Genomic DNA, 12,362 nt, shown 5'->3' with positions numbered 1-12,362 from the left:
AATATAGCAAGCAATAATAAAATGAAGAATAACTTCTCAAGCATTTCGCACGGTGGTGGTGGCCATAGCGGCATCGTGAAGCAGTGAGTGACAATGGTGGCGACCACAACATCTCGGAGCAGTAGGTGATAGTGGCAGCCCTGGGCCAGCGCATGGGCGGAGATGTTCCTCAGATGTGACGTCTGGATTCGCTCCATTTAACCATGTCTGAGCTTCTCGGTCATTTGTCATGACGGAGGCGATGATATCCACTCCATTCACCCATGCCCGAGCTTCTCGGTCGTTCCTCATGACGGAGATGGTGACGCAACGTCGCAGAGCGACGGGTGGTGACGTCCCAGGTCCTACACGTGGGGGACATGCTATTTTAAAGGGTTTTTGCTGGATGTTATTTAAGATGGTCTATTTTTTTTAAAAAAAGAGTTTATTCTTTTTTTCTATACAAGATTTTGCACCTTCTTAGCGTTTGTGTTTCATTTTAGCTGTTTGTGAGCTTTATTCTTAACTTTGCTTTAAACTAATTAATTGTCATCGAAGAAAGGCCATCGTGGCTCTCTTGCATTATTTATGAGATTACATCGAAGAAACGGATTCGTTGACCCAACATGACGTTTCTTATAGTTTTTAAAAAAATACATCTAACTCTTACATCATATGATTTACTTCTATCTGAAAGTGCTTTAATTTGGCCTTTCATTTGACCATCAAAACTCAAGCATACCTGGAAATCAGAGTGGTCAATGGAAATGTGGGATATGGAAGAGGAACTTTAGCGCGTGTTGTAACGTGCTTGTGGCATTTCTCGCCTTTGCCCGTAGTAATGCGCATGCATTTCTTTGCCACTATAGACCCATGATGAAGGTGAGGTGGGAGTCATTTGGTTTTAAAGGAGAGAGCTCGAGAAATCTCCTGCTATGGTGAATAACTGAGCGGAAAAGGGACTGTACGACAGGAAAAGGAAAGGATGCATCACGGAGTGGGTTTTTGTGTAGGACCCGTGTGTTGGAGATAACATAGCGGATAGTATGGACTACCCCATTTCTCCATCACATATGAACTGGATTTGGGGGAGCCCTAACCGTCTATATGGTTGAATTTTTTGTAAGACTCGTGGGCACCCGTATATGCTCGGACATATGAGGAAAAAATAAGCTTTAATTTTAAAGATGACCTTAATCATTTGTTTGATTCATTTATATGCATTATAGCTTGAAACAACGTACAAATATTCTAGTGATTAGTAGTTCAACACACAACTCACCAAAATGCAGAAGTGTTGAGCAAACCAGGCCTCTTTCTAAAGAACGGGACGCATTCTCCTGTACTTTTAGGTTTGGCACAACTCCTGTCTTGCAGTTATGTTGCTCGGCCTGGCTTGAACGAGCCCACCAGATCTGGCCAAACGGGCCGAGTAAATGGGCCGGCCCAACAGCCCGCGTGCCTGGCACGACACGGGCCCGGCCCGGCACGAAGCACGCCTCGGGCCGTGTCTGGACCTGGAGGCTGGGCACGCGGGTCGACACGGCACGACCTGTTTTTTAATATATATTTTTAGATTTTTTTAATATATATAAAAAATATGACCCAACAGGGTTAAAAATAAGCTCATGAGGCTAAAAACGCGACCCAATGTGCTAATCGGGCCAACATGTCGATTCGTTTAATAATCGAATCGTGCCTGAGCCTAGAGACGCAGCCAACGGACCGGCACGGCATGGCTGACTAATAAACGTGCATGAACGGGCCGTGCCATGCCAGGCCGCCGGGCCTGCCCGTTTGGCCAGGTCTACGCACGCGCCAGAGAGAGGGAGAGAGAGGCGCGAGACGAGCAGGCGGCGCAAAGCCATCCGACGGCTTCCCTCCAACTGTAGCACGTCGCGCGCCGCCGGCTCCCCCCTACAGCTTGCCCCCGACGCCCCCGACGACGGAATCGGTAGCGCGGCGCGACCTTCCACACAGCCAGCCAGCGGGAAGCATTGCGGGTGCGGCCACCGGACGCCACTCGCCAAATTCCCAATCAGCCGTGCCGTGAGTTCCCCAATCTATCTTCCAGTTCCCAGTTTCTAATCGGAGTTGTCGAGTAGAACTTGTGAATGTTCGAACGATCAGCTGGTGAGTTGATCGCTCTCTTTCTCGCCACATTTTTCAGTGCAGGTATCAAAGATTTAGAGGCTCCGCGGGACTGTGAGAAATGAAGAAGAGCATGGACTTGAAAACGTTGTGGGACAGAGCTTCCAAGAAAAGCAAGGTTGCCTCCACCTCAACGCCAAAACCCGCACCGATTATAGTTGAAAGCCGGTCTCGGAACCAAGGCAACCCTTCCCCATCAGACGGGCTGCAGGTGGTACCGGACGATGATAAATCTGGTGACGACGAGTCCATTGCCTCAAACGCTAAGCAGTTGCAGGCCGAGGCCGAGGCTTTATATCTGTCCCATTTGACCACTTCTGTCCACTGCCTGAGGTTCATCTTACAGCAAGGCTTGCCAGTCCATGGACATCTTGAAAATGAAGGTAATGCAGGGAATTTTCTTGAGCTTGTGGATTGGCTGGCGGAAAATATTGAAGGAGTTAAAAGGGTGGATCTGAAGGATGCTCCAAGAAGCAGCGAGCTGTTGGACCAAAAGGCACAGGAGCAGGTCATCAACGCTTGTGCCAAAGAAACGACTAGGCTCATCATCGAAGATCTTGGTGATGGTTATTTCTCGGTGCTTGTTTATGAATCTCGCGATGTGGAACAACAGGAACAATTGGCCATTTGCCTGCGCTATGTTGGTACAAAAGGAATGGCAGTGGAAAGGCTCCTCGGTATCGTCGGAGTTGAAGACACTACCCCTTTGACAATTAAAACAACAATTCAGAATCTGCTTACGTCACACTCTCTGAGCTTTTCTAGGGTCCGTGGGCTGGGATATGATGCGGCTTGTGCCATGAAGGGTTATGATAATCGTCTGAAGAAACTAATTGTGGACGAGGCCCCTTCTGCTTATTATGTTCATTGCTTTGCCCATCAACTTCAGGTAAATATGGTTGCTGTTGCTAAGCAGAATGTTCACGGTGGTTGGTTCTTTTATCACCTTCAATATTTGATGGATTTTCTTGTGATGTGCTGCGAAAAGATACGAATGCTTGGAGTAGCTCAAGCTGAGTATATCATCGAAACATTTGAATTGGAAGAAACTGAAGCTGAATATGGTCTTGATCGAGAGAGCCTGGGAACGCCTTGTGATACTCCTCGAGGATCTCGCTATGAAAATGTGATGCATGTTATCTCTTTATATCCTGCAATTTGGGAAATTCTCTGTATGATTGGGGATGAGCACAGTGGCATAAAATCACTACGAGCTCAACAGGTGTCTTATGCATTCGAGACATTTGAGTTTGTCTTTATAGCACACTTGCTGCAAACCATATTTGAGTATACGGATGACTTATGCAGTGCTTTACAAAAGAGGGATCAAGATATTGTTAATGCCATCGATCTTGTTAGCGTGACAAAGAAACGGTTGCAGTTACTGCAGGAAGATGGTGAATGGGAAAGGTTTCTTCAGAAGGTCACCTCTTTTTGTGTGAAACATGACATCGAACTTGTGGACATGCATGGTTTGTATGACCCGGTCGGGAGATCTCCAAAGTTCTACGAAAAGGCCACGAATCTTCATTACTACCACGTTGATATGTTTTTGGATGTCATTGGTAGTCAACTTCGAGAACTTGATGGCATGTTTGATGAGGTCAACACGGAGTTACTGATTTGCATGGCAGCATTCAATCCCGTCAACTCATTTGCTGCTTATGATGAGGAAAAGCTGGTTAAGCTTGCCAACTTTTATCCCGAGGATTTTTCACAGTGTGAGTTGTTGCATCTTCCCTTCCAACTTTCAAACTTCGTTGATGATCTGCGTCTAGACGAAAGGTTTAGAGAAGTGAAGACTCTTGCGGAGCTTTCTATCAAGCTTGTTGAAACAAGGAAGGACCGTGTTTACAACATTGTCTACAGGCTTCTCAGGTTGGCGCTAATCCTTCCTGTAGGGACCGCCAGTGATGAGAGGGACCTATCTTCAGTGAATTACGTGAACAATAAGGCGGAGAACAAGCTGTCGGAGCAATGCGCGAATGATTGCTTGGTTACATGTCTTGAGCGAGAAACCTTTGGGCAAGTGAAGGACGATGCCATCATATCTCGCTTCCGAGCTGTGAATAACCGCTAGGACGTGTTGCGATTTTTATCTACTACGTAGTTTGAATTCTCTGTATCAGTTGAACGAACTAGCCTTGAACCTTCATATTTTCTTTGCTGTTGAGTAGTCTGTGAACCTTTTATGTTACTGTGAACAAGCTGTCAATCTTCATGTGCATACCATTTTGATTTGCATGCGTGTTCATAATCAGGATGTCTGTATTCTCATGTATATGCAGCTCAGTAGCGATATTGTTCAGCAGATTCGAGCGTGCAGCATTAGTGTCACTGAGTATACTTAAGGGCATATACTGCAAAGCAAATTGGGGAGGATCCTTCTTGTTGCACCTGGTCAACAAAGTAGATAATGTTGCTTGACTGGAGGGCTTTTCTTTGCGTTTGAGAAGCACGCTATAGGCACGTGGGTGGGGGTACCACTGCCCTCCTAACCGTCCATCATATGGTGGTTCTCGAAGGGCTGTTTGTTGGACATTTAACTTCGTCAAAACCATTGAGCATTTCTGCAGCATATGATGGATGTACTCCAGCGCTGGGCACATCATGCATGGGTTTGACTGGAGGTTTTAGTTGTCATATTGTCCTTGGTGTTCAATCTGCCCCTATAGGCAATCCATAGAAAGAATTTGTGCCGATGTGGTTCTTCCTCATATTCTTAAACACAATAACCAGGGGTTTTCCTTTAACATTCCCAACTTAGTGGCACTCATGGTGGCTAGGTGCATGAACCAGTAGAAGTACTTCTTACACCATATATGAAGGCTTCAACAAGTACCAGGAAAAGCAACAACAGTATGTGAAAACGAAACCAAGCATCCAAACATCAAAATACAACAAAATCATAACTGATTGTCAAAGCCATTAAAGTGCAGACTACACAGCTAAGACACACGTTTGACACCGAGTTCCAAATTACTCGATGATGAGTCTGGCGATAGAGCAGGCTGGTTCAGTAAACCATCTGAGAGAACCTCGTACACACGGCCAAAACAGCTAAAGAACGTCCTGTGTTTCCTGAGGGCTGCGAGCGAACCACCTTGGCGCTCCAGTAAAGCAAGGGACAGGGTGCGCATTCTGCTCTCATGAACTCGAGCTCGGCGATGCCTGCCTCAGCTTGGCTTGGAGAAACATGCCCATCTCGTCTGCTATGCTCTTCTTTTTGGTCGCCATCTGCACATGAAGAATAGAGTCATCATCTGCCAAGCGAGGTTGTCTTACGGAATTCAGGTTAGCTATGTGTCTTGCAGTTGAGGGATAGCCAGCTTTCGAGCATCAGACACATGAATTATAAGACATATCATATTTGACGCCGAGTGCAAGTTAAGTGGAGGGGGATGTGAGTCACAGGGTAGCTGAATATAAGTTGTGCCTTCCAAATAGTGATGACTAGCTAGCAATTTATGTGGCTATCATCATCAATACAAGACAATCCCATATTCCTGTTACATGCCTACACTGTCAAACGACTGACAATCAATAACTAGTGCAACCTAGGTAGGTTCGTACCGGAGAATCACCAGATGATTTTTTTTGCTAACAGAGTATCACCAACCGCAAATGATAAAAGCTTCCGGCAAAATGACATTGGTGCTTTGTGCTGCAAGCCCCGATGTTTTGTTCTATATTCCACTTTCACACATTGTGATTGACCAAAATATGCATAACTAATGTAAACTAGTAAACAATGTCATATTTGTAACATGCTTAAAAGGAATAACAAAGCATTGGTAATTCTACCTGTAGTGACCAGGCGCATTCTATGCCAATAATGGTGCCCCCTATATATTGCTCCACGTGTTCTACAACTTCAATTAGAGAAACCCAAAGCCCTGATTTATGTTACGATACTGATAGTTTGTTTTGTAAGAACTGATACTAATATAATGAGCAGTTGCACTAACACTTATCATATTTGAAGGCACTGAATTATATATCTTCCCATCAACTTGGTCAGTGACATGGTGCGTAAGGTTAATTTGGTGGTACCTGGCAACACAGAACTAACTTTTACATAGAATGTTGTTGGTATGTGAACACAAGGCAAGACCTGAGCATATAAGATAAACTCGACCAAACCAAAAGGTATGCATGTTACAAGCTTACAGCACACATGCATGGATGAATGAAAACCTTTCTCCTAAATGTTTCATCATGAGACCATTTCTACCTCACTCAACTAGAAGTTACTCAAGCTCAAATGTAATGAACTTCAGTATCTTCAGTGTTTTTATTCAGTTATAATTTTAACAAAGTGAAAGCTAAAGCATTTGTCCTCCAGTTGGGCTGAAATGAGCATCTACAAGAGCAGTGCAGTCTGTCAATATTACCTCAAGTAGTTCATCGAAGTTGGACTTCAGCAAATTAACTTTCCTTTCACAGTATTCTTTTCCTTGAGTCATAGTTTTCTGCACACAAGAAAATAATAATCATACGACAGGCGACATATAGAATACGTAAACAAATAAGATGTATCATTTGAGTATAAACTATACCTACTAATAAAAGAAATAGGTATTCTTAGTCCGTCATAAACTTTTACAGAAAACCCCCTATTGGTTTTTAAAACTAACCCGCAATGCAAAGAAAAAGATCCATAAATATTGATCAAAGCGAACCGTCCTAGGCCCGGTCGATTGGTCTTCAACCCAGCCCACATGGCAGCAGTGGCGGAGCCAGAAATTTCGTGAAGCCTGGGCAAATATCAAGCCTTTTGTTTGAGAATCATACGTGCATGGATGTTGCCGGGTAAACCAAGACGCACGGTAGAATTTGCCCACTGTTTATCATGTATGTAAGCTGTCTCACAGCCATGGAGCCTGGGCAAGTGCCCGGGGTGGCCGGGCGCTGGCTCCGCCACTGCATGGCAGTCCTTTGATTTTGGAAACTGGCCTATCCATTGGAAAGAAACCGACGTGATAAATCAAAATCCAAATCAGATCGGACCTCACGTCTCCATATATACGAGATCAAGCAAAGAAGTTGAACGATTTGTAAGCCCGAGCAAGAAGTGTCAACACTCTGCCTATGACCTGACGGAACTCACCCCATACAAAACCTTTCACCAATCGTTGCAGTCTCCACACTGTCATGGCACAACCTCGACGAGATCTTTTGCCTCCTCGAAGCGAGCACCATGACCTGTAGGGAATACATCTTGAGCAATGTACTCTAGGACTGCTCGTCTCCAAACAGCAGATCAAGAACATGACGAATTTGAACGAGGAGTAGGAGGACGAGACATGAAATTATCGGCTTGGACTTCGTATAACTGGCGAACGAGCCGAGGCGAATCTCACATCTAGGGGGTGTCATTGGGTCGTACCGACATACGTTACGTGATGCTGGCTGTCCCAGGTACAACTGCTAGAACGCGATCATGTTCCCGGACAGAGACTCATCGGATTCGTTGAGCTCGAGCTATGGGATCTCCAAGACGCCAAGGCCTCATGCTCGATCCCGCCGAAGGTGTTCGCCCTCTCGAGATTGTCGTTGCTGCCCGTGTCGCGCAACAACTTTATGATGTCGCTGGCCGTGACTGCGATGCCGCCGTGGTCGGTGGTGGATGTGAGCCACAACGGCCTCTCGAGCAAGGTCCTGGAGGTGCTCGCGGCAGCGGGCCTGTACGTGAACAAGAACAAGATCTCCGAAGAGGTCTCCGAGGTGGTGGCCCACAACATGTTCGACGGGCGCATAACGACCTTCTACGCGGAGCACAACTTCCTGACAGGGTTTCCGGTGCCGCTGACCCCGCTGCCGGACTCTGTGGCGCTCTGCCCCTCGTACAACTACATGGATCTACCGTCCATCTTCGTGGCCGACGCGTGGGCCACGATTGGCGAGCCCCTGGAGTCCAGGCCCACGGACCAGCCCCCAAGAAGCAGAGGCGACGACTGAGCCAACGAAGCTCACGTCTAGACGTCAAGGAAGCTCGTCATCAGCTTTCTTTATTTTGGCTAACCGATGTGTGCTTTTCTAGCTATTTTGTAGGTACGGACGGACAAGTGTCATGTTCAGGAATTTGACATGTGCGGTGTAGATTTAATGAGAAAGTCTATTACTACTAAATTACCTTAGGGAACATCATGTTACCGACACATGCAATTATTGGCATGCAGTCTATTCGCACGCTGAGAAATTACTATCGAGGAAGAACTTGGAGCACACACCTGCATAAGTGGACTCGAACAACACCAAACCGTGGGCTAAATATAGGCCCGTGGAGCAGATGAAATATCTACATGCCATTGCATTGGAGGCTCATTGACATCGGCTACATATGGTAAATTTCAAGTACTTGTTATCGATCGACTTCAATATCACTACCCTTTTTGTTTCATGTATCCTTCTATTCTGGACCATGTTATGGAAGGACACAACAAAGCTATTCTGACATAATTTGATTGACACCTTGCTTGAGTCATCATATAAACATGAGTGTTTAACAATTTTTTCGAGAAAACGCAAAAAGCCTTTGCGTTTCATTGTATTGAAAAGAAGGGGGGGTTACATCCTCCTAGGAGGCAATTACAGCATCGTTACAAGAGAATTAGTGAACATCCCAGGATGTGGGCAAGACTACCCTAAGCCCTTTGGCCCCGGCTCTTGCCCAACACCTGGTCTCATCCTTGATCCTGTCCATGAGCTCATCGAGCGATGGTGTAACATGGTCAAAAACACACGCATTCCTATGCTTCCATATCATCCAGGGCACCAGAAGCGCGGCCGACATCAGCGCCTTGCGAATTGATGGTGATGTGGCGTCCCTCGCCCTCATCCACCAGTCCTGGAGTGAGGTGTCGTGTTCTGGCGACGGGGCCGGCAAGCGCAACCAAGATAGGGTCTTGTGCCAAGCCTGCCTCGCAAAAGGGCATGTGAGCAGCAAGTGTCGGATGGTCTCCGGCTCTTGGTCACAAAGCAGGCAGCGGGGGTGATGGGGAAGGCCGCGGCGAGCGAGCCGCTCCGCAATCCAGCAGCGGTCCAGGTTGGCGAGCCAATGGAAGAACTTTACCTTCGGCGGTGCCCAGCCCTTCCAAATGAGATTCCAGGAGCGGCATGTCAACGATCTGTGGAAGGTGGCCCGGTAACAGGATCGCCGAGTAGACACCGTTGGTCGTCCAGTTCCAAACGAGCTTGTCCGGCTCGGTGGATAGTATAGTGTGCGTCACAAGCTGCCATGTCCGCAGGTACTGCCCAATCTCTTGCAGGCCTACAACTCCGCGGATGTCCCGGGCCCAAGCGTTGCCGGCAATGCCCTCCGCCACCGTCCGCGCTCTTCTTCTGTTTTTGGGGATGCATAGGTAGAGCAGGGGCGCGAGCTCGCGTATGGACTGACCGTGGAGCTAGCGGTCTTCCCAGAAAAGGGCTGTCAGACCATCCCAACCACCATGGAGGTGGAGGCGTAGAAGAGGTCACGCTCCTCAGGTGAGAACTGCAGGTCGAGGCCTTGCCAGGCACGGTCGGTGTTCGTCCTCGATAGCCAAAGCCATAGGAGTCTGAGGGCAAGCCCCGTGCACTCAAGGTCTCGAACGCCCAGCCCGCAATACGCGATCGGCCGGCAGACCGTGCGCCAGTTCACGTGGCAGTGCCCTCCAAGTGCAACCTCGCGGCCAGCCCAAAGGAAACCGCGCTGGATCTTCTCGAGCTGCTTCAGAGTTTTCTTCGAGGGCGCCAGGGCAAGCATCTGATGTATGGGGATCGCACTGAGCACCAATTTTACAAGCGCCAGCCGCCCAGCCTTGTTCATGAGCCACGCTTTCCACGACGGGAGGCGCCCGGCCACGGCGTCGACGAGCGGCTGCATCTGTGCCGCGGAGGGCCGGCGGGTGGTGAGCGGGATGCCCAAGTAAGTGATGGGCAGGTCCGCCGTCTGGCAACCGAGAACCTCCAACAAGGCGGCGCCAGACTCGTGTGTTTAACAATTTGATTTTATCTAATTTGACTGAGGGCCTGAAAAATCACTATTAATTTGACCGAGGGCCTAAAAAATCACTACAGTTTGACAACGGAATTGGAGTAGGACTTTGCAGATAGATAATACTTTAGCAGACATGTGGAGTTGGCTCTGCTAATCAAGAAAGTGGAATGGATTCATGTGCTAATCTGATGGATGTTACACCTTTTTCTGTTTCTCAATGTCAGTCCATAAGGAGTATGAATTCACTGATTTTCTTGCCTAATATGATGAATTCAACATCTGAAAAGGTATCAAATCAGGGCCCGAAAATTATTAGGCAAACGTAATTTAACTCTTCCATTTTTTTGCTAAGGTCTCTTAACTTTTGAGTTCAATGGAGCATAGACCTGGTATGTTGTGTATTATTGCCGACGACATGATAGGAAAATAGAGGCCATGTGTGCATGGATAGTGCTTGCAACAAATGTAGATGAGACAAGGATGGCGTCCACCACTATTATGAGTCGGCAAAATTACAAGTCTACAGAGGGAGGTCTTGCGAAAATGGTTTGCTAGTGTGACTGCAAAGCCGACACCTTGAGATTGATCACATTCGTCGTGAATAGGTGCACAATATGACCACTATTGCCAATGGTGGCAAGGAGAGGTGATAACATGAATATGTCGTTTCGGGCGTGCGGTGATTTATTTCTACCGTTGCAACGCACGGGCAATTTTCCTAGTATTACTTAAGGTACTCGCAGGTTCTAAAAGGGTGAACTAAATTACAGGCCAGGAAAACATGCATCTTATGAGCAAGTTCTAAACTATGTCTCATTCACCAAGCACCCAATGGATCCTAAATCAGCAGCCAGAGTTCAAGTCGGGAGACCTTCATGATTAGCTTCTCCCTCCCAAACAAGGCTGAACCCAGTGGCGGAGCCAGCGCCCGGCCACCCCGGGCACTTGCCCAGGCTCCATGGCTGTGAGACAGCTTACATACATGATAAACAGTGGGAAAATTCTACCGTGCGTCTTGGTTTACCCGGCAACATCCATGCACGTATGATTCTCAAACAAAAGGCTTGATATTTGCCCAGGCTTCACGAAATTTCTGGCTCCGCCACTGGCTGAACCCGACTCGGAACAAGACAGGCCAACCAGAGTTTAGACGATTTCTGTGCAATAAATAGTGGAACTTTCATCGCAACTTGTGTAGCGGATCATGTGTTTTTCCTGAATATCAAAATGTCACCAAAAATCAACAAATATGATTTTTTTCCCCGTATATCTGAAGAAGCTCATAAGCTCATGACCTATTTGCATTGCTACGTTGAGAGATTCGCTGAAGTAGTGAACAAACTAACATACTGTAAGCCATTACAATCCCAATCATGTGCAAGATACCTCGATGTAGTAGCCCGTGCCAACGTCGACGAGGACCTTCTCGGCGTCGTCGAGCGTGCCGGGCACGTAGAGGGACGCCGTGAGCGGCACGAGCAGCTTCTTCCCTGCACACGCCAAGCCGCAAAAGAAAGGGTTAACCAAACCCCCGTGGAAAGGGCGAGAAGATGGAGGGATTTAGGGTTGGCCGAGCCGTGCCTTGGGGGCGGAGGGAGAGCTCGTGGAGGGCGGCCGTGGCGTTCTCGAGGCGAGTGGCGGCGGTGCGGATCTTGGATAGGCTGTCCTGGAGGAGATTGACCTCCAGATCGGTCTGCTCCTTGAGCGCCTTGAGCTGCTCCACGCTCAGCTTATCCACGTCGATGCGCGCGGGGCTCGCCATGGCTGCTTGCTGGCCGCCACTGGAGGAGGTGGGAGAGGGGGACGGGGGGAGAGGCGGCGGCGGTGGACTGGTGGGCAGGGAAGGAGAAAGGAATAGCCGAGACCGCGAGGGCAGTCGTGGAGACAAAATCAGCATCATGGTTTTAAATAAACAAATAAATACTCTGAGTTACACAGGCAAATTCGCCCCTATAGCTCAGTGGTAGAGCGTCAGTCTTGTAAACTGAAGGTCTGTAGTTCGATCCTGCATGGGGGCATGGAATTCCTTTTTTCGTGTTTGCCGAACTGCTCATCACTGTAGTAGATAATTTGGCCTTCACCTTTTTCAATGGAATGGACAATTTGGCCTTCACTTTAAGTTCTGCAAGTATTTGTGGTTTTTCTATATTCATAGCTAAAAATATACTATGTTGATAAGAGTCTTTGATCTTCTAAAGTTTTTGATGATCATCGGAGGGAGCGAATCCCCATCTGATTTTCATTTATGATT

General features: G+C 47.6%; 2 protein-coding genes and 1 non-coding gene across 5 annotated transcripts; 2 read left to right on the top strand and 1 right to left on the bottom strand.

Annotated features, from left to right (window-relative positions):
* The first annotated feature begins 1,769 nt into the window (after nucleotides 1-1,769).
* On the top strand, nucleotides 1,770-4,390 carry LOC123409871 (zinc finger MYM-type protein 1-like). 3 transcript variants are annotated; one of them, XM_045102757.1, is made up of 3 exons: nucleotides 1,770-2,028; nucleotides 2,150-3,019; nucleotides 3,119-4,390. In XM_045102757.1, the coding sequence occupies exons 2-3, from the start codon at nucleotides 2,192-2,194 to the stop codon at nucleotides 4,208-4,210; spliced, it is 1,920 nt and encodes a 639-aa protein (XP_044958692.1). In that variant the 5' UTR covers nucleotides 1,770-2,028; nucleotides 2,150-2,191; the 3' UTR covers nucleotides 4,211-4,390. The 3 variants fall into 3 exon arrangements, with proteins under 3 accessions (XP_044958692.1, XP_044958686.1, XP_044958677.1); XM_045102751.1 differs by having other exon boundaries at nucleotides 2,155-4,390; XM_045102742.1 differs by having other exon boundaries at nucleotides 2,150-4,390.
* A 604-nt stretch (nucleotides 4,391-4,994) lies between these two features.
* Nucleotides 4,995-12,107, bottom strand: LOC123432026 (probable prefoldin subunit 5). Its single transcript, XM_045115365.1, has 4 exons — nucleotides 11,693-12,107; nucleotides 11,498-11,601; nucleotides 6,525-6,602; nucleotides 4,995-5,367 (listed from the first exon to the last, which is right to left on the bottom strand). Exons 1-4 carry the CDS (start codon nucleotides 12,009-12,011, stop codon nucleotides 5,278-5,280), a joined length of 591 nt encoding a protein of 196 aa, XP_044971300.1. The 5' UTR covers nucleotides 12,012-12,107; the 3' UTR covers nucleotides 4,995-5,277.
* TRNAT-UGU lies at nucleotides 12,058-12,129 on the top strand. Its single transcript has one exon. It is a non-coding gene; the product is annotated as a tRNA-Thr (tRNA).
* Nucleotides 12,130-12,362: the final 233 nt, after the last annotated feature.

Source organism: Hordeum vulgare, chromosome 1H (assembly GCF_904849725.1).
Source record: "Hordeum vulgare subsp. vulgare chromosome 1H, MorexV3_pseudomolecules_assembly, whole genome shotgun sequence".
Lineage (NCBI taxonomy): Eukaryota > Viridiplantae > Streptophyta > Magnoliopsida > Poales > Poaceae > Hordeum > Hordeum vulgare.
This window is presented reverse-complemented; position numbering and strand designations above follow the sequence as displayed.